At 47.7% G+C, this 20,758-nt stretch overlaps 2 protein-coding genes across 5 annotated transcripts in view; one reads left to right on the top strand and one right to left on the bottom strand.

Annotated features, from left to right (window-relative positions):
- The window catches only part of CASP7 (caspase 7), a 30,854-nt gene extending 26,572 nt beyond the window's left edge, over positions 1-4,282 (bottom strand). Inside the window, exon 1 of one of the 4 annotated variants that reach the window (XR_006960937.1) lies at positions 4,178-4,282. Coding sequence is in view for 1 of the 4 variants with exons in the window: in XM_047073473.1 (XP_046929429.1) it covers positions 4,178-4,276 (99 nt within the window). In the remaining 3 variants the exon portion in view is untranslated. Of the gene's footprint in view, positions 1-1,335; positions 3,310-3,486; positions 3,566-4,177 lie in introns of those variants that run through there. The other 3 variants (XM_047073473.1, XM_047073475.1, XM_047073474.1) reach the window with 3 other exon arrangements.
- Positions 4,272-20,758, top strand: part of NRAP (nebulin related anchoring protein) — a 76,253-nt gene continuing 59,766 nt past the window's right edge. The window contains exons 1-6 of the mRNA XM_047073465.1: positions 4,272-5,639; positions 11,127-11,221; positions 11,794-11,881; positions 16,603-16,719; positions 18,887-18,991; positions 20,102-20,209. Of these exons, the coding sequence (XP_046929421.1) occupies positions 11,166-11,221; positions 11,794-11,881; positions 16,603-16,719; positions 18,887-18,991; positions 20,102-20,209 (474 nt within the window). The 5' untranslated portion in view covers positions 4,272-5,639; positions 11,127-11,165. The remainder of the gene's footprint in view (positions 5,640-11,126; positions 11,222-11,793; positions 11,882-16,602; positions 16,720-18,886; positions 18,992-20,101; positions 20,210-20,758) is intronic.

The following is a 20,758-nucleotide window of genomic DNA, read 5'->3' as shown; positions in this document are numbered from 1 at the left end:
AGAATCTTCAAGACATCCCTATGATCCAACAGTTCAAATCTAAACCCACCTCCTTGGGTTTTAAGACCCTTTATGATCTAGTATTGGAGTTGGCAAACTCCGGCCTACCACTTGTTTTTGTAAATAAAGTTTTATTGTTAATACAGGCATACCCATGCCTGTTGAGCAATTGTGACAGAGACCATATGGCCTGAAAAGCCTAAAATATTTACTACCTGGCTCTTTATTTAAAAAAAGTGGGATCTCTTACTAACCTGCTACTCCCTCTACTTTTAAGACGTGAAACCAACAATGAGAATAGAAACTGACTTATTATTTGCTTGTGCTAATTGCTTTGTAAGCATTATCTTATTTAATATTTTCAACAATGCTGTCGGACCATTCCTATGATCACTGCTTTTTGACAGATGAGGAAGGTGAGGTTAGAAAAAGGTAGATAGCTTGTCCCAGGTTGTATTACGAGTAAAGAGCAGGACTTGGATCTGAAGCCAGCAGCATGCACCCCACCCAGAGCACACCCCCCCCCCCGTTACCATTATACCATGCAGCCTCCCAGCATCCTTAAACATGCTCATTTCAGGTTCTGTCAGGGCTCATAGTTCTCTCTTTCTGGAAGTCACCACTCATACATCTGCTGGACATGACACCTTTGTCCAGCGGGCTAATAATCAATCTTCAGAATTCAGCTTAAATGGCACCTCCATAGGGAGGTCCTCCTTGATTACACCTATCTCATCAGCTCCCCCCACCCCTGTTCTCTTTGTCTTTTTTTTTTCATTTTCACTCTGCTTCTTTGTAGCTCAAACACAACAATTCTAAGTTCATCACGGGAGAAGCGCCCAACACCCAAAAGGTGCCTACGAAAGAAATATTAACTGAACGGAAAGCTGGAAGAAACAAATGTCGCAAGGGAAGAGAATCTGCTAAAAGTGATATGGCCGGTTAGAAGAGAGTTTTAGCAGAGCCTGTACTAAAGCCGTTTTTCCTACATCCAGTCCTGTTTCCTTCCCCGTGAAGGGCTCGGCTTTCAGTAACAAAGGAAACCCTCTCCAGAGTCTAATTTCTGCTGGTCTCAATCTCTGAGCAATTGCACAGAGTGGGCGCGCAGATGCAGGTCTGCATTTCTGTTAGGCTCGCCCAGGGATGTTTTCACTCAGTCAGAAAACAAGAAGGCATCCACTGGACACAACACACTGTGCCCCAGAGCACAAGTAACGACTTCTCTGGGGAGAAGGAACCCAGCTTGAGGGAAGGGAGGCATCCAAGATGGCAGAGTGTTGACCCAGTGGCTGTGAGGAGTTCTGAGTAGTATTATCACGTCCCCCTGCAGCTTACCTGAGGGGTGAGCTGGGCAGTAAGGAGAGAACGGAGAGGGAGGGAGGGTCCCACACGAGCTTTCTACCATGACTGTGGGAAGTCAGGTGGCCACCTTGTTTCTCAACATCTCATCAACCCTCTACCATCGCCAGCAACGTGTATTGTGTGTTCAGCGGGGGGCGGGGGGGGGGCGGTTAGAGCGTTCAGATTAGGGTGCAAAATGTTTCTTGAAAACAGAGATGACCCCATTCCCAAAGGAGATAAGCAGGAATCCAGGCACGCAGAAACGCTCGATAATTTTATCTCATCTCTTTTACATAGACTTAGTTACTTTTCAGTGTGGATTGTTGTTAGCAAAGCACAGAAATACTTTTTAAAGTTAGCAAGTTAAAGTTATACAAGAGCCATCAGAAGACACTACCTTCAACATGTGGTAATTAAGCCTTGAGCCTTTTGCTAATGCCAGTCTTTAAGGCTGAATCTAGGATGTATCATGATAAAACAACGTGATCAATTTTTTTTTTAAAAAAGGACAAACCTAAGCAAAACAGCTCCTAAGAAAGCCAGACTTTTGCTCTGATGGTGTTGGGGGTGCTGGGAAGAGTTGGGGCAGCTCCTCCTCCTCAAATACTTACTGGGAGCCTAACGCACCAGGCCGTGTGCTAGGAGCTGGGGACACTGCTGTGAGCAAACTGACCTGGTGCTGCCTTGATGGGGGACAAACTGTGATAAAAGGAGGGCAAAATGTCAGGCTGCGATTGTAGTGAGTGCCATGCGGACCAACAATCTGTGGCCATCCCGGGGGACCCGACTGGGCCTCAGAGGAATTCGGGAAGGTTCTCAGGGGAGGAGATATCTGACCTGAGGTCTGAGAAGGGGAAGCCCAGAGGGTACAAGGCCGGGGGGTGCTGCAGGCAGAGGGGAACGGCACACTCAGTAAACCCTTGACCTATTCCGTCAAAGCAGGGGTGAAGCTTAAACTGCTTGTCCTTCCCAGCCACGTGGAGGGGACTTTGGACTTGACTACAGAGACATAAAATTCAGGTTTATGTCTATGGATCAGCCGTGGGAGGCCTCCCAGAGTTTTCCCTCCAAACATTAGGCCAGAAGGGTCTTCAGCCTGAAACCTACAGCATCTTGCTGGGTTGATGCTGAACGCTGCGCAGAGGGACAGGAAACATTCAACGACTGTCTTACTCCTATGAGGCTAGGCTTGATTTCTGGGTGAACTCAAGTTCACCCAGAATAAGGGTGCTGACCAAGTGAGGTGCCTAATCCTGGCCACATCATTTCAGTCAGGCCAAGGCTTGGCTTTCCACAGCCTACCCAAGAAAATCCAGGCCTATCTCACCTCTGCTGTGCCTGGAGAGGGCAGGCCTACTGTTATTTTCTTGTGTTCATCCCCTTTGTAAGGGCTCAGGCCGTAGCCCCCGAAGGAGGAAATAACCTGTAAGTAAACAAAGGACAGGGCCACGCAGCCTGCCAGAGCCAAGAGTTCAGGCGAAATGGCCTAGAAATGACCCACACAGAATAACGACAAGCGATTTTACTGCCCCATAAACGCTAAACTTGAGTGCAACGGTGAACGGTAGCAAGGTGACCTGCAGCCTGCCTTTTTTTCACTTCCTCAAGAGACCTTCAAGAGCTCAGTACCAGGGGCCCCAACGCAGCTCCAACGCACTGAGCTCCGACGGAGGGGCTGTGCACCTGTCACCTCCTTACAGCCTGGCAGCAACCGTCAGCCCGCGGTCACCACCGATCCCATTTAACAGACAGGCACAGGGAGGACCGAGGCCCACAGCTGACAAACAGGGACGCGGGGACTGGCGCCCAGGGCCGTCAGACACCCGAGCGCTCACTGCCTGCCTTGCGAGAGCTCGATCCCCTCCTTCGCGTCTCAATCCACGCCCCCTTTTTCCAAATCCCGAACAGCCCGAACTGCCCTGCAGTCCCAGGTTGTTAGCGGGGAAGGGAGGGCGCGCTGAGCCGAGCCAGCGATGCCGGAGGGGGGCGGGGGGCGCGAGGGCCCTTTCTTTTCCCAAAGTTTCGTTGCGGGCCGGCTGGGGGGATGAGAGGGGGAGCAGGGCCAGGTGGGAGGGCGGTTGTGGAGGGAGGGAAAGAGCGCACGCGGGCGGGAGGGGCGCAAGCGGGGGCGGGGGCGGAAGTTACCAGGCCCCGGCGCGGCGGGCGGCGGGGCGGCCAGCGCTGGCGTCCGTCGCGGTCCCTCGGCGCTGAGGGTCTGAGGCCGCCCAAACGAAAGCGAAAGTAAAAGCCCCGGCGTGGCAGGGGGCGGAGTCGCGCGGGGCAGCCCCGGGCAGGCCGGACAGCGGGCGACGCCTGCTGCTAGCGCGGCCGGCGCGCACCGCCCCTGGAGGGCGCCCTCTGCAAAACTGGTGGCCGGGTCCGCACGCTGTCCGCGTTCACCGCCCGGGGGAAAGGCGCCCGTGCAAAGTTGGCCGCGCACCCCTCGAACTTGCCGGATAAAGTTCGCAGGCAGCTCTGCGATCCCGACGCCGCGCTCACAGTCCCCGGGAGCGCACCTTCTGCACCCCCGGCGCTCTCCAAGGGACCCGGGAGCGCGCTCGGCAAACGGGGCGCGCACGGAACCGCAGCCGCACACCCTGAAGAGCGCGCCCCGCGGACTTCGCGGCGCTCGAGGGTCGGGCGCTCGCCAGGGGTTCTCCCCTCCTGCCAATGCTGTCCCCCGTCTGCACCTCCCTTCGGGTCTCCGCACCGGTTCGGGGACCCGGTTCCCACAGCCAGAGGGCTCTTCCCCAGCCGGACCCCCGACCCCAGTCCGTGCTGGTGGCGTGCCCACCCCGGGGATTGGGTGCCGGGCGCCCGCAGCAGCTGGAGCTACCTTCTCCGAGGCGGGGCTCCTGGGAGCCGATGGGCTTCCACTCGCTGGGGCGTCTCGGTTCGCGCGGGGGGCGGTAGGACCCGAACTCCGCTCTGTCATCGTGGACGAGCTCCGTCTCCTAACTCGGAGAACTGGTCTGAAGTTAGTGCCAGAATCTGTCCTGCTCGATTTACTGAGCGCCCCCAAGTGTCAGCCACTGGGGATGTGGCCGTGACTTAGTGGAACGTGGGAGGGACCGTGCGCTCTCCCGGATCCCACCTCACTCCTGCCCCTGCGCCCCGCACACGTGCGCGGATGCACACGCGCAACACACACGCTGGCTCTTCACCCTTGGGCCTCCAGCCCGCGCCTCCTATGCCTCTGTCTCCAACCCCGCTCAGGGAAGCGACTAATTAACGGGTCACACTGAGGTGTGAACGTATGAGAAGTTACACTTCTACCTGTGCCAGAAATAATTGCTTTTGAAGAACTTTCAACCACCTTGAGTGAAAGGAAACCGTCGTGGCGTGAGATCAGGCAAGAACCACATCTTGTCGTTTTGTTTGCTGGCTTTACCCTGGGCCCGAGACTAAAGTAACCGTCTCTAGAATCTCACCAGGTAAGGACGCTTTCTTGGTCTAGGAAGGACTGGCTCCAGGTAAGTGTCAGGGCATGGCTGTAATTTACTAACTGCTGCAAAAATCCCGAATTCCCGAATGTTTTAAGCAGTCACACTGTTTCCAATATGGCTGTGTTATATAGGCTGGAAATTTGTGCCCACGGCCCCCATGGTGGAACTCGATGCTCTCCGCGTGATGGTATTAGGAGTTAGGTATGATTTTGGGAAGTGCTTAAGTCTTGAGGGTGGAGCCCTGGTGAGTGGGATTAGTGCCCTTATAAAAAAAAAAGGCCTGACAGAGCTTTCTAGCCCCTTCCACCCGGTGAGGACACAGACGGAAGTTGCAGACTGCATCCCCAAAGGGGGTCTCGGGAGAACCCCATCATGCCGGCACCATGATCTTGGACTTCTAGCCTCCAGGACCGGGTGAAATAAGTTCCTGCTGTTTATAAGCTATTCAGTCTGTAGTATGTTGTTACAGCAGCCCAAACAGGCTAAGGCAGTTTATATAACATCCATGTTTCTAAAATGTTGGGGATAAACTAAGTCCCTGTAGACACTAAGATAATTTGCTTTTTTAAAGGAATTCGGTTGTGAATCCTTTGAGAAATGAAAACTACCAGTAAGGAAAATTGGTTGCTTTCTAATTTAATTTATAAATTTACGTTTTTTGCAGGTTATTCTGGAGATAGAGTGAAACACAATGTTAGATTTGGAAGGGACCTTAACTACTACTCCCTCTGCTCATTTTATAGATAAAGAATCTGAGGCTCAGAGGAGTTTTCCACACCCTTCCTAGCGGCAGAACCAGGATCAGGTTGCCTAGAAAAATAATGAATTTTCCATCCTCAAGAAGTCTTTACGGTAAGTTATATCATGCAAATGTATATTTGTATTGCACGTAGGAATTCGTTGCTGGCTAAGAAAGATGGTTTGAAGGAAAACTTTCTTTTTTCAGTTCTTTAGTGTGGGCTGGCATGGGGAACCCCAAAGATATTGCTCTGAGGCTGGATTTTCCCAGTATTAACAAGTAAAATCATGGAGATATGGAAGAGAAGAAATAATTTTGAACTTTTCCCTCTATAATAGTTTTACTGAGACTTTAGATCCAAGTGACATTCTAACTGTATTTCTTGTGTCTCTCCAGCCTTGGCCCATGCCATTGTCTTCTGCTTCCTTTCCATACTCACATGATTAGCATGTAAGTCTTCCCCCTCTCTCTAGAAAAGTCCCCAAACTCCATTACTCAAATGGTTTCCCCAGGGCTAGACTCCTGGGTGCTCCTGGACTGGTCCCTTCGGCCCTTCCCTCTGGCCCTCTCCTCTTGCCCTGGCGAGCTCCTTAATCCCCCCCTCATCCTGCTGAGCACAGGACCCCCAAAGGATGCCACCAGTGATGTTTCTCCAATCCTTCACAGCACAGCTCAGGCCAGGCTATGACTTTATACAGGACTCCATTGAAGGATATCCCTTGTTTAACAGAAATGCCCAGAAACGTCTTAAGAGTCACAAGCCCAAACCCAAACTCTGGTTGAGGCACCGGCAGCCTCCTTCAACGGGGGGTGGTGGAGGGGAAGAGTGGGAAACTCTGGGCTTAGGCAGAATTCCCTGAAAGGGGGAATTCGTGTTGAACCTTTTATCAGTTAATTGTCTCTCAGCTCCGCATTCACCCTTTTTGTCTGTTCCGTAAAAATTAACCTGGGCCCTTTATGTAGTTTTCCTTGCTTCCCTCCCCCTGCCATGTTATGCTTTGCCTATAGGGGGTGCTGGACAGAGATTACAGGAGGAAAACCAGTATCTCTGGTGTGCTCCTGGAAAATCAGGCTCTTACAGAGGCTTCTCGGGTTTCTGTGGCGCACCGAGCTTCCCTGGTGCCCAGCTACTGCTCTGCCTACCAGCCGGCAGCATCCAACAACCCTGGCACTCCCTCACATGGTTTTGAGATACCTCCCTATGAACCTAGAGAGTCGATTTCCAGGAAGTTCTAGGGGCCAGATTTCTAGCAAGTTCTACCAGCACGGCATGACAGTGACTTCTCTGTCATCTAGTGAGTCACAGCCACACTCTCTTCAGCAAGATTTGGATCTCAGCCCCAGGGTGAGGAGAAGGTGGGGGACTGTCTGTCTCGGCTCAAAGCAGGGGTAGCGGCTTGTTACGTTGTTATGTTACGTCACGTTACTTTACTTGTTATAGGCCGTGTGCTGTGGTAATTAGCTCAGAATCACGTATTTGACTTTATTGGCCCTTCTTTCTGTGGCTCACTCACACCCTCACTCCTGCCTTGTGGAACCACTCCCCAAATGAACTACCAAGTCCTCCCCTCAAGATCTGCTTTTGGGAGAACGTAAACTAAGGTAGACATGCACCCCCCCCCAGCGAGGGAGGGACAATTCCAGTCTAAGCAAAGTGACAGGGACAGAACGAAGGGTCGGGAGCTTTCTCCTCCCTCTGAATTTGTCATCTCCCTGTAATTTCAAAACTGTTTCACATCCATGGCCCTGGGGGGCACTGGAAATGACTCAGAGCTAGGAAGAATGACCTCATCTTCTGGATGACAGAACCAAGGTACAAAAAGATCTTGACCTGCTGAAGCAACGGGGCTTCCATCAACAGGACGAAATTGAAGAGATAAACAAGTGCTCCGTTTAAGTTCATAAAGAAAGTCAGTTATCCACAGACTGAACATGGTAGCGATTCGTTTGAAACGAAATGTGGGGTTTTTCACTGATCACAATGTCCCTATGAGTCAGGACTTCAGAAAAAAAAAAACCAAAAAAACAAAGAAACGTGGGGCAGTGTTGGCAAAAGCATCCAAATCGAGGACCCAGAAGATTCTCCATGGCCTGGCCCTGGCTCACCACAACCAAGCCCAAGTCTCGGACTCTCTGGTGATTGGACGGCATATCGGACACCTCTCAGGAGCCACTTTATTTATTTATTATTTATTTATTTATTTATTTACTTGTTTATTTAGTGTTTATTTTTGAGAGGAGGGGAAAGGCAGAGAGAGAGAGAGAGAGAGAGAGGGAGACAGAGGATCCAAAGCTGGTTGGTACCAACAGCAGAGAGCCGGATTCAGGGCTCGAACTCATGAACGGTGAAATCATGGCCTGAGCCGAAGTCAGACATTCAACCAGCTGAGCCGCCCAGGCGCCCCAGGAGCCACTTTAGATCCACGCAGCCTCAGCACTGGCAAGTAGCTCTGTGTGGGCTCTGGCCATCTTCATGGGGGCACGACCAACAGTGTCTTTGGCCTTCTGTTGTCTTTGCTGTTTTCCCCTGTCGCTGTTGAAGCATAAGATGCTGGGGGACGCCACGGGCATATACACAGCATGGACGCGTAGGGAAGTTAACACCCAGTGGGACTCCCACCAATGGGAGACAAGGGCCAAGAGGTATATTCTTCCCCCTTCCTTCCTGTAGCAGATGTTCCTGATTAGAAGTTGTTTATGTAGCCTCTGGGAAGATGGCGATCGAGCTGTCCAGTGCACCTCCTATCAGGCAGTGGCTCCTTTGAGGGTGAACCTTCATATTGACCCCCTCCCCAACTGCACCACCATTTCCCGCCTCTTTTCTTCTCCCTGGCACTACACTTCTAAATAAAGTCCTTGGACATAAGCCTTTGCCTCCTGTTCTGTTTTGCGGGGAACCCAGGCTAAGACACGTCTGAACGTATCCCGAAGGCCACACGAGTGTCGTGTGCTCCTTGGCTTCGGCTTGGATGGGTGGCTTAGGTAGTCACTGTGGCAAGGTGGGGGAGGGCTCTACCGGAAGTGAGCGGGGTGGGATGGACAAAGGAGCGACCGCCCACAGTGCCTGTCAAGCAGAGGGGAGCCCTGTGGATCTCGCTCCAGCAGTGAGCGGTCACCCGAGTTCCTTAAGGTGTCCGATTCTAGTTCACTGGGCTTGTTCTCCTCGTGACTTCTGATCCCTAATAAATGCCTTTTAGAAGCAGAGGTAAAGGTACAAATCCAATTCAACGTCTTCATTCTGGTAATTGTTTTCACAAGGGCGACCTCGAACCGCAGCGGCTAGGTCACCCCTTAGAGAAGTGTTAAGTGGCTTTTAACTTACGTGGAATCTGACTGTAATTCCTCATCCCTCTGAGTCCTTTCTCAGTGATTACTGGGGCTCGCACCCAGCCACCCAGGAAAAGCTTGAGAAGCCTGTTAAAGAGCAGAACGTTCTGGGAACACTTCAAGTCCTGCACCAACTTTCAGCGTGGGAGCCTTCCGGAGCCTGGGGTCCCTGCTCGGGGTCCCCTTCCTGCTGAGAGAGCAGCCTTGGGCCCCGCTATCTATCTGTGGGAACCCCAGACTGCAGCCCCTCCTTCGTGTCGTGTGAATGCTGCTTTCTGCTTTTTCCCCACTTGCTTTGCAACCTACTCCCCCTTCCCAGCTCAGTATTTAACTGAACGTCTTTTCTGTGTCAGGCCTTGTTCCAGGCACTAGGGAAAGAAATGACAAGAACCAGGGATCCTGTTTTGAAGGAACTTGTATTTTGATGGAGGAGACCGATACTTTTATTTTATTCTGTTTTATTATTTATTTATTTTCAAAATGTTTTCTTTATTTTTGAAAGAGAGAGCGTGAGCGGGGGAGGGGCCGGGGGAGGGGGGCCGGCAGAGGATCCGAAGCGGGTTCTGTGCTGACAGCTGCGAGCCCGATGTGGGTCTAGAACTCAGGAACCGTGAGATCGTGACCTGAGCCGAAGTCGGATGCTCAACCCACTGAGCCAGGAGACAGGAAATTTTAAAATGCAGAGATTCTGATACTCAAGATGTCCAGTGGTGGTTAACTTCGATGAAGAACATAAAGCAGGGTAAGGGCCATAGAAAGTGGTCAGGTGAGGGGTGGAAACAGGTGAGGTGCCATCTTTTGGAAGCTGTTTCTAGAAGGTCTGTTTTCAGGTGACATGGAGGTGAATGAACACTGAAGGTGACGGAGGGGCTTCATGAAGCCAGGAAGAGAGGGCTCGTCTTTAAGCTGCCCCACTTCAGGCCTGGGAAGGAAGAGAATAAACAGACCTTCTTGGAACGATCTAGGATAACGTACAGAGACCAAAACACTGAGAGGTCTAGTGTGTTCTTATCCTAATCAGTTTTCAGCCTCACTGTTGTGAACATCTTTTTTATTTTTATTTTTTTAGATTTTTTTAAAAAGTTTAGTTTTGAGAGAGAGAGAGAGAGATTGAGAGAGCGCGCACAAGTGAGGGAGGGGCAGAGAGAAGGAGACACAGAATCCGAAGCAGGCTTCAGGCTCTGAGCTGTCAGCAGAGGGCCCAACGCGGGGCTGGAACCCAAGAATCGTGAAATCATGACCTGAGCCAAAGTCGGACCTCACTGACTGAGCCAGCCAGGCGCCCTATTATAAACATTTTTAATAGATAAAGCTAAAATTCAGATACGGTGTTTACCCCTCCCATGGAGTGAATCAATCCTGTTTTGTTTCTTATATTTTTGGGAGCTGGCCTCTCTGCTTTAGTCACAGGCCTCATAGAGCAAGCTTTTCTAATTTGATCATTGGATGAGTGTGTGGCCTATCTCTTTGTATTCTTTTCTTGGGTTATGATCACAGTTAGTGTTAAACTACTACATGCTGCCTAATCACACACGAGGATTTGGTCACCCACATAAACATGATGCTGTTGTGAGTTCATTTTTCTATTTAGAGAAGCACGTCAGCTAGAAATACCTCCAGCTCATTTCCCAGACGCATGCGTGCTAAGCCAGTCGCCAAAATAGCCCCTTGAGTAAGTGGCAGCTTTAAAAACCATCCAGCTGCTGACTTCAAACTAGAAGGTCAGCAAAGGAAAGTGGAAGTTGGATTTTGAATGAGCAAGGTGTCCACAAGGTTTTGACGGTGGTCAGGATTTGGGGAGACTTGAACAGCTAGCCTGGGACTGTTCCTTGGATTTCTTGCCTGTTGCCTCTTTTTGTCTGCTCTCTTCGGACATCACGATGAATGTGCAAGCTTGTTCTAGGTGTGGGTATGGAGTTTATCCTGCTGAGAAGATCAGTTGTCTAGATCAGGTCAGTAGACATGTTTTGGCCTGCGGAAATAAATTTACCAATACGGGAAATTTATCTTCTCACGTATGGATGTGTGGTTGTTTTTGAACCATCCAAAAAATGTATTTCTCACCTTTCTTCAGTTCTACCCATTTCTATCTGTCTTCTGTGTTGCCTTGAAAAGGTTATTCATTTATTTAACGTTGTATTTGTGTGTATGTGTACATGTGTGCTTATCGCCATATTATCTCTAAAGATGAGTTTTTACCTGGAAATGTACAAGAATCCTGAGTCTGGGAAAAAAAAGGTATTTCTGCTAAATCTTTTCTGTACGATTTCCAGATATGGCATAAAGCGTGTTTTCACTGTGAAGTTTGCAAGATGATGCTATCGGTTAATAACTTCGTGAGTCACCAGAAAAAGCCGTACTGTCACGCGTAAGTGTTCGATGCCCTGCCCCACCACCTCTTGGGTTTTGTTTATTTTTTAATGAGGAGCCAACCAGAGCTTCAAATCACACAGTCCAGAGTTAAATCCAAAAATCATCTTCCCCAAGGTTTTCATTTACATAGAATCATTGACGAGCCCTAAGGCAGGATTTTATGCAAAGGACAGAAAGTTGAAAATTTCAAATTTCTTACAGTAAAATGGTAAATCTATCCACTGTAACCACATATCGAATTATTAAATACTGTGCAGAACAGTGTAATTACCACAGATATACCTATAAAGCTTTAATTTTTTTCTTTTAAATAATTCCAGAATCCATTTCTGGTTTTTTTTCAGAAAATTTTTAAGTGGTCACTTTCTAGTTGAAATTTTTGTACGTTCTATATATTGAATTTATTTGATTTAATTTTTCTTTCTTTAAGGCCTTGCTTGGAAAATCGTGAACTTAATTATTAAGTTGTATATTTATGAATGTAAAAAACGACTACCTTTAAGAATAGTCACTCAATCATCTTGGGTAAAATACATTTCTAATTCTGGTTTATATATTTTTTTCTAGCCATAACCCCAAGAACAACACTTTCACAAGTGTCTATCATACTCCATTAAATCTAAATATGAGGAAGACTCCAGAAGCCATCCATGGGGTAAGTTACTTAATTTTGAATTTCAAAATAGCCTTTAAAGAAACTTTTTTAATTAACTCAGGTTTTTAAGTGTCTGTGTCGACATTGAACCTGCTCATTTTCTTCACTTACATGTGCAAAGCGCATTTAAGTAACAAGTGTTGCTATTTGCCTTACACACTATAGGGGCCAATACCCAAGATAATCTAGCTTGAATATCCAAGGTATTTGTAATCTTTCTCTGTCTGCCAGTCTGTTCGCACTGATGATGGTTTACCCGATAGGCCCTGTACGCACTAGGTGCCTAATATGTAAAATGAAGTTTATAGAGTTGGAAAATATTATAAGAGCCTTTCCTTATTTTTTCCCCTGATTATTTTGGTATAGAAAATTAGGGGCGCCTGGGTGACTCAGTCAGTTGAGCATCAGACTCTTGATTTTGGCTCAGGTCATGATCTCACCATTCGTCATATCGAGCCCAGCGTTGGGATCTGCACTGACATTGCAGAGCCTTCTTGGGATCCTCTCTCTCTCTCTCTCTCTCTCTCTCTCTCTCTCTGCCCTTCCCCCACTCATGCTCTCTCGCTCTCTCTTTCTCAAAATAAATGGATACATAAATTAATAAAAAGAAAAAAAATTTAAAGGAAAATAAAACAGTAAACTTCTAACTCCACACTCTTAAATCTTTCTAGATTCAGTAGTTCTTAACAATTACTAGCAGCCTCTCTTTCCCCTTGGGATAGCGGCAGGTCAAAGAGGCTTGGATTTGGAAGCCATGTTTGCATAGACATGCATAGACAAGCCGTGTTGATCGTGTTGATAAGCCAACCTCTTTTGAGAAACCAACAATGGGGTTTTGTCAGAGAGCCGGCTATTGACCGGACGCTCGCATTTATTAAAACGATGACTCATTTAACTTCTTTCCCCCTGCCCCACAGAAGTTGCTCTGCGGGATGGAGCTGGCAACTTTCTAAAATTAGAAACTTGCACAGGAGGGGGAAGACTGTCTGTGATCTGCCCTCCGCATGTCCCCTCACCTCAAACTGCCTCTCCTGCCTGGGCAGGCTCCCCTTCTCCGCAGGAAGACCTGTGTTACATGGAACCTCCCCGCTGCCCGCTGCCACGTGGCTTATTTCACTAAATGCTTTGCACTGATTGTGAGCTTATTTCTTAGCAGGCTTAGATAACATTGACTCCACAGTCGTTTAATTCATTTAGTACACGCCACAATCTGACAAAGTAAGTACGATTATCATCCCCTTCTGCTGAGGAACCTGAGGTGCAGAGTGGCTCACATATGCCTGATCTCGAAGAATTCGCAAGCAATCCTAGATGGCCGAGAGGGTTAATTCTCGGAAGATCTTGTTTTCATCTCCTCATGGCTAAGGGCAGCTCCACAAAACTACAGTAAATACAGAGCGTTGCTCCTGCTGAAACAGTGCCACGCATTCTTCTAGGCTCTTTATCCGTCTTACCTTGTTTTTTTGTTTTGTTTTGTTTTTTTCACAAGAATCCCCTGTAATATTATCATCTTGCAGCCGGGGAGGCTGAGGCTCAGAGAGGTTGAGTAACTTGGGCGGTTTTACCCAGCTAGTTGAGTGGGTACAAATCCGGGTCTGTCTGACTTTAGAACCCGTATCTTAAACAGCTCCATTGGCCTAGCGTTGCGTACCTAGAGGGGAGCAAACTGTCCAGAAGGAAGAAGGGACTTGTTTATGTTTACAAACGTCCAGGCGTTTCTGAAGTTGCATAGCCAGAGTGCGGCAGACTAAATGCAAGGAGAAGTGGTTACACATCAGATGGCTCTTTGTACGTATTGCACTGTCTACAGAAAGAACCGTGATATCTTTATTTTTCCACACGGCGCTGGCTCTTGACTGGCACGTCCCTGCCTTACAATCCCACCACAGGTCACACAGTATTACCTTTCTTTGAGGCGGAGGTGGATTCATTTTGTTTTAACTGTGTGTGACAGGACGGATCTGAAGGGAGATTATCGCTGGTTCGGTTTCCAGGCACAGGCAGGACGTCTGTGAACTTCCCAGGATGCCCGTGTGTGCGCGTTCGTTTACATCTGTGCGAATATGTGTGTCTGTGTATAAAGGTGTATGTGTGCGTGTGGGGAGTGTATGTACGTGTGTCTGTATGTGTGAATCGTGCACGGGCATACACACGCGTGTATGTGATGCGTGTGTACACATATGTGCGTGTACGTGTATGTGTGTGCCTATGTGTATGTGTGAGCGGTGTGTGTGTGTGCATGTGTACGTCTCTGTATATCTGCGTGTGCGTGGCGTGTGTGTGTGTGCGTGCATATGTGCACGTGCGCGTGTGCATGTGTGTGTGTATGTGTGTTATGCCCAGTAATTGCCTGCTGAGGTCGCTTTCTCCTGCTTCCCCACCAGCGAAAATTTCAGAGGGACGGCAGCAGTGTCCCTTCTGGGCCCCGGATCTTATAGCCACCTTGGGAAGTGGGATGGATTACTTTCTTACCCTCTTGCATCTCTGAGAGACTTTGCCCACTGAATAAAAACCAAATTAGTTGTACATGTGCTAAAAGAAAAAAAAGAACAAAAGGGGTGCTGGGGTGATGGTGATGAAGGAGGAAAGTAAAGATTTTGAGTAGGCATTTGGAGCAGGTTGACATTTTTGTGTTTCCTAAATATCTCCCTTTTAAAAATAAATAAATAAACGTTTGAGACACCATTTCCTGTTTGGCAGGCGTGAATGGGATTTTTAGGAGAATAAAACATCTAGATTCTCTTTTATTCAGGGAGTAGACTTTAGCTCTTAATGCTTCCTTACCTCACTAGTGACACCTATGGCCTTTTTCCTCTTCCTACTTCCTTAGAATGATTTGGAATCTCATGAAAAGTCTCCAGAGAAGCAGGCACTCCCCGGTGATGGATTTGTCCTGTGGGTGGAGGACGGCAGATAAGGCTTTCTGTCTATTTTGGTCACACGATTCTGATTCCTTATGTCAGTGGCCCTCAAGGAGGGCAGTTTTACCCCTCAGGGGACATTTGTGATGTCTGTGGACCGTTTAGAGTGTCACAACTGTCAGAGGAAGGTACTATTGGCATCCGATGGGTAAGGACCAGGTATGCCACTAACCATCCTGCAATGCACAAGGCAGTCCCCACAAAAAAGAGATACCTGGCCCCAGATACCAGTAGCGCTGCTATGCGGAACCCCTGCCTTACATTCACGGGATGTTTGTGGTAGTTTCTCAAAATCCAGGGAAGAAACAGGGAAAATGCTCTCAATTTATATATTTACAGATACACGTATTGGAGCTGCACTAGGCAGTAGCAAGCCTAGAAAGTCCATGAAAGAAAGTGCTCTTAATATGGAAATAGAATTCCCACCTTCTAAACCTGGCTCTGATTACCCATTGAATGATTTTAGTAAGGTCATTTCTTTCCTTTCCGTTTCTTTCTTCATCTGCAAAATTAATGATTTACTCTTCAGCTTGTTAAAATTGCAGATTTCTGCGCCCCCTTTAGACATCATAAATTACGATATCTGGGTTTGGACCTAAGATCTTTCGAGTTTTCCTTTTATGGTTAGTCCTGCTTAGGTTCTCCGTAAGAAATCTTTGCCCCTCCCGAGGCTGTGAAGATACTGTTGAGACGTCGGTTCTGCCCAAGGTGATCTACACGTTCAGTGCAATCCCAGTCGAAATCCTGGTGGTTTTTGTAAAAAAAAAAAAAAGGAATTTTTTTTTTTGACGAAAGGGTTCTAAAATTGACTTGAATGCACAAAGGTTCTAGAATAGCCAAGAAATCCTGAAGAACAAAATCGAAGAACTTCAGCCACGAGATTTCAAGACTTACTACAAAAGTAGTTGTAATCAACTTGGTGTAGTATTGGCATAAGAAGAGACAGACTAGTGGAATACAATCCAAGGTCCAGAAATAGGGCTGCACATATGTGGTCACTTGAATTTATAGCGAACATACCACTGGAAGTCGGTGTAGCAAGGACAACCTTTTTTTCTTTTTTAAAGTTTATTTCGAGAGACGGAGGGCACACACGTGAGGGCCGGGGAGGGGCAGAGAGAGGATCCCAAGCAGGCTCCGCACTGTCAGCTGCAGAGCCCAATTTGGGGCTTGATCTCACGAACTGTGAGATCATGACCGGAGCTGAGATCAAGAGCCTGACGCCTAACCGACTGAGCCACGCGGGTGCCCCGAGGACGATCTTTTAATAAAAGGCCGTGGGATTATTTGGATATTTGTGTGGAAAAAAAATGAACCTGGGTACCTACTTCACACCCATACGCAAAAATTAACTTCAGGTGTATTATAGGTCAAGATCAAGATAACAAAGGTAAAACGATAAAGCGTAGGAGAACGTGTACACGAATGTGGGGAGCCAACGTTTTAACAAGCTCCCCGGGTGACTGTTGCACAGACCGAAGTTAAGAGCCACTAGTCTCGTGTCTAGTGTTTCTGACGTTACCCTGCATACTTGGTGTTGTGTGAGACGTTCATAGGGACTTTCAGTCTTTTTAATTGCACTGCTAAATAGGGCTTTGCACACGACAGGTGCTCTGCACAAGCCACCTGGCTGGTGGCACAGGTGAAGCCACAGTGATACAGTGCGTGTTGCCATCCACTTACGATGCTTTGTGGGCGAGATTTAGAGAAATCCCTCCGACTTAACTACAGATTTCTTATTTTCCTTCTCTTCTCTGATGAAAACATTACCGCGTTACTGACAACGTCTTCGTTGTGCAGGTGGACGACCAGGATGATAGTGAACGGTTTAAATCGGTTTTTCACTGGGACATGAAATCCAGGGATGGGGCAGATGCAGCTAACAGGCAACCCCTGGTGAACGAGGTGAGAGAAGAGGTATGAAGGAGTCTGGAAGAAGGGAAAAGAACGGCACGCTCTGCGAATGAGATGCATTATTATTACTTTTGAATGTTTATTTAATTTTGAGAGAGAGCACGTACGTGTGTGCACGCGCTGGGGAGGGGCAGAGAGAGAGGGAGAGAGAGAATCCCAGGCAGGCTCTGCACGGTCAGCATGGAGCCCAACGTGGGGCCTGATCCCACGAACTGGGAGATCATGATCTGAGTGGAAATCAAGAGTCAGACACTTAACTCACTGGGCCACCCAGGCGCCCTGAGATGCACCTTTATTTTTACTTCTAGAGGAATTGATTAGGCTTTCATTCACCCAGTTTGTGATTGCAGCTGTCTACAGAGGACATCCATCAACAGGCCATGGGGTCATCTCTACCATATCTGCTCCCAGTCCAAACTCACTAGTCAGTTTGTTGCTTCCAACCACGGTGTTTCTGTCCCTGGGAACAACCACCCAGGCTGGAAACCACGGCTGTCCTTTCTCCCTCTGATACGCCACTCAGCTCCACCCTTTCCCTGCATTTCACTCTCCCTGCTCTGATCCACATCATCTCCTGTCGAGTGACATTGGTCACACATCACTTTTTGGGTAGCCCTAACTTACCCTTCCTACCACCTGAGAATTTATGCTCACTCTCTTTGGAGAGTCTTCTTTCAAAATTCCTCAGCAATTTACTTTTTAAAACAATTTTTAATGTTTATTTTTGAGAGAGAGAGAGAGAGAGCATGAGCATGAGCATGAGCATGGGATGGGGCAGAGAGAGAGAGAGGGAGACACAGAATCCGAAGCAGGCTCCAGGCTCTGAACTATCAGCGCAGAACCCGACTCAGGGCTCGAACTCACGAACTGCAAGATCATGACCTGAGCTGAAGTTGAACGCTTAAACGACTCAGCCACCCAGATGCCCCTCAGCCATTTACTTTTAATTATACATGTGATACTTGCATTTTCCTTGTTGCAAAAAAAAATCCAACGTACAAAGTTAACCCCTTCCCTTGTTCACCATCGCCAGTCAGTCCCTCCGTAGACGTACCTGTTGTTCGCAGTCTTGTGGGTATTCTTTCAGACTTTACTCATTTACAAACATGTAATTCATTTCTTAGTACTTCCATTTGGATATGACTACTGCCACTTTTTGGGGGATCTCTAATGAATTATTTAACCATTCTTTGGCTTTCTTCTTTATAAATTGAACTTCTGTCTTTCCAGATATCCGGTCTGCCCCACGTCCAGCCCACTTGGTTCCCCATTTCTTCCCCACAATTCCAATCAGATTCACCTCCTCATGGTCTTTCATACGAAGCCTGTCATTGCCTTCATGCTTTTGTTCCTGGTAGTCTCCACCCTAGGAATTTATTCAACAAATACTTACTGGGTCAGTTATGTGCCAGGCACTGTTCTAGGCTGTTAGAACAGTTCCAGGCTGTTCATCAGTGAACAAAACTGATGAAAATCCCAACCTTCTAGAATGGTTGTCCATCTTCCTCTCTTTGCCCCTGTTAACTGGCCTCAGCCTTGAAGGTTCAGCTCAGATTCTATCTTCCTGCCAAGAGTGGGCCCATCTCATGTAGGTCGCTTCTTAAAACCTTGTGTTTATCACCAATACGGTACATTTAAGCACACAAACATTTTCTAATCGCTACCTATTTTGTATGTTGGTTTTATCTCCCTAGATAGGCCACAGATGTCTTACATAAAGAACTGTCTTCCCTTTTTTCTTTTTTTTTTTTTGCTTTTCTGTTCCCAATGTTAATTGCTTATCCCGAGATCAGGCACATGACAGGCAGTAGGTTTTTGCAGCATCTCTGAATAATGCTGGTTAATCTCACATTGCCCCTCCATAGCGACTCCCCACTGCTCAATCTGGGTACAAAGATGAGCAAAGAAATGTTAAGTTATATTTAGACCCCTTCTATGATATAAGTGAATCTGAGAAAGTTCAACTTTTTAGGATATTAGGTTATTTTCTAGGTGAAAAAAAGTGAACATTTTTGTTAGCTGAGACCCACCATATGCCAATAGGAATTTATAGCCTTTAGAGAATTTCTCTTATGTTAACAGTGTATGTGAGCACGCTGGGAGGATGGGGTAGGTCTCACCAACCAATGTGTAGGGTGTGTGCTTAGGCATTTGTGTGTTTCCGTTATAGAGAGGCTACTGGACCGGATATGGGGAAGGGAGTGGTTGGTGCCCAGGAGCTCTGCCAGATCCTGAAATCGTAAGGATGGTTGAGGCCCGAAAGTCTCTTGGTGAGGTAAGGGCCCTAGACATTACTCTAGCAATTAGTTTGATCGTTTCTTTATCTTAAGATTGTGGTAGACAGACTACTGACCCCTCCCCCAGAGGTTACCATGTGCCAATCCCTGGAACTGTGTATCTGTTACCTTATATGGCCAAGGGGACTTTGCAGATGTGACTAAGCTAAAGATCTTGAGATAGGAAGATTACCCTAGATTATTAGGGTGGACCCAGTATCACCACAAGGGTCCCTATAAGGAGGGAGGCGAAAGGGTCAGAATCAGAGACAAGGCGAGGTGATAACAGAAGCAGAGGTCAAAGCCATGTGGAGCCACACATGAAGGGTGCAAGTGGCCTCTAGAAGCTGGAAAAGGTAAAGAAATGGAGTCTCCTCTAAAGCCTTCAGGACGGACTAGACCTGATCACCCGTTTTGGACTTCTGCCCCCCCCCCCCCAACACTGTAAGAGAGATTTCAGTAGATTTTCATTAGAAAAGCCAACGTTGGCCCAGATGATGCAAGTCCTTAATGATCTGCACACTTCTAGTCCCTCCACACCCCCAGGGCACTTTGAAGAAAGTGCCTTTGTAGAAACCACTTTGGAAACTATCATTAGTCTTTGGTGACTCAGCCTTCAGCAGATAGAAAGAAAACAGAAACACAAATGCTGTGGTGCCCGGTGTCATTAGGAAGGCTAATCATCGGAAGTACTCAAAAAGTTAGAAGGGAAAACTAACGTTTTGTTCTCGATGCCACGGAACTAATTCTCGTGGACAAGTTACGGAAGAGTCTCCCGCACATTAACCGCTGCATTAGCATACCAGCCATTGGGTCAAAGGGGTTGTGTTCTCTTTGGGTCCCCTTGGGTTGTATCAGGTTCCATAGAATTCGATGTAAGCATTGAGGGGGAAGCCCCTTGACCTGGGAAACGTGATTTCTTCAGTGTTGACAGTGTTACTCAAATCGCCAACGGAATGACACCTTCAGGTTTACTGCAGGTGATCGAAGTGTTTTTCAACCACCTTATAAATCCAGCAGCATTGGTTCTGATGGTGCTTTCAATGGCAGTTTTACTTGTTCTCACCTCATATCATTCTGAATCTCGTGCTGACACTGGTTCTGACCAGCAGGAATATACAGAAGACTATGAGCAACAGAGGGGCAAGGGGAGTTTCCCAGCCATGATCACGCCTGCCTATCAAAGAGCCAAGAAGGCCAACCAGCTGGCCAGCCAAGTGAGTGCCCTAGTGCTGGTTCACCATAGGTTATGCTAATTTTTGTCACCAGTGAGCCTCTGGGATTCAGGTAAAAACCACTAAGAGAGTGCTTATGGACAGTAGGTGTCATTAGTGCGGTATTATGGAGACAGCTGTGTCCTCATCTTTTCCTTGCCCGTTGTCTTCTGTGCCTTGATTGGGCCACATTGGCCAAATGGAGAACAGACCAGGTTGCCTACCCAAAGACTGGACCGAACAATTTCTCGAGGTCGCTTTAGCGTTTCAGATACTGATTTTTATGAAGTGGATGGCAGATCCGCCTGAAGAATAGCAAAGCTTGTTGGCTAAGAGGTCAGATTTTTGGAGCCAGAATGCTGGGATTTGAATCCTGGCTGTCTCACTTACTAGCTGTGTGACCATGAGAAAATTACTAAGCCTCTCTGTTCCTCGGCTGCTCATTTGTAAAATGGGGAAAATAGTACTCCTGCCTCATGTGATTGTTATGGAGAGGAAGTGAGTTAGTGTTTGTTAATGTTTAGTTCCTGACACTCTCTTGGACTTGACACA

Source organism: Lynx rufus, unplaced genomic scaffold (assembly GCF_022079265.1).
Source record: "Lynx rufus isolate CCGP_SWC_20201006 ecotype Redwood Valley unplaced genomic scaffold, mLynRuf1.p SCAF_11, whole genome shotgun sequence".
NCBI lineage: Eukaryota > Metazoa > Chordata > Mammalia > Carnivora > Felidae > Lynx > Lynx rufus.
Note: the sequence above shows the minus strand (reverse complement) of the source record. Positions and strands in the feature narration are given on the sequence as shown.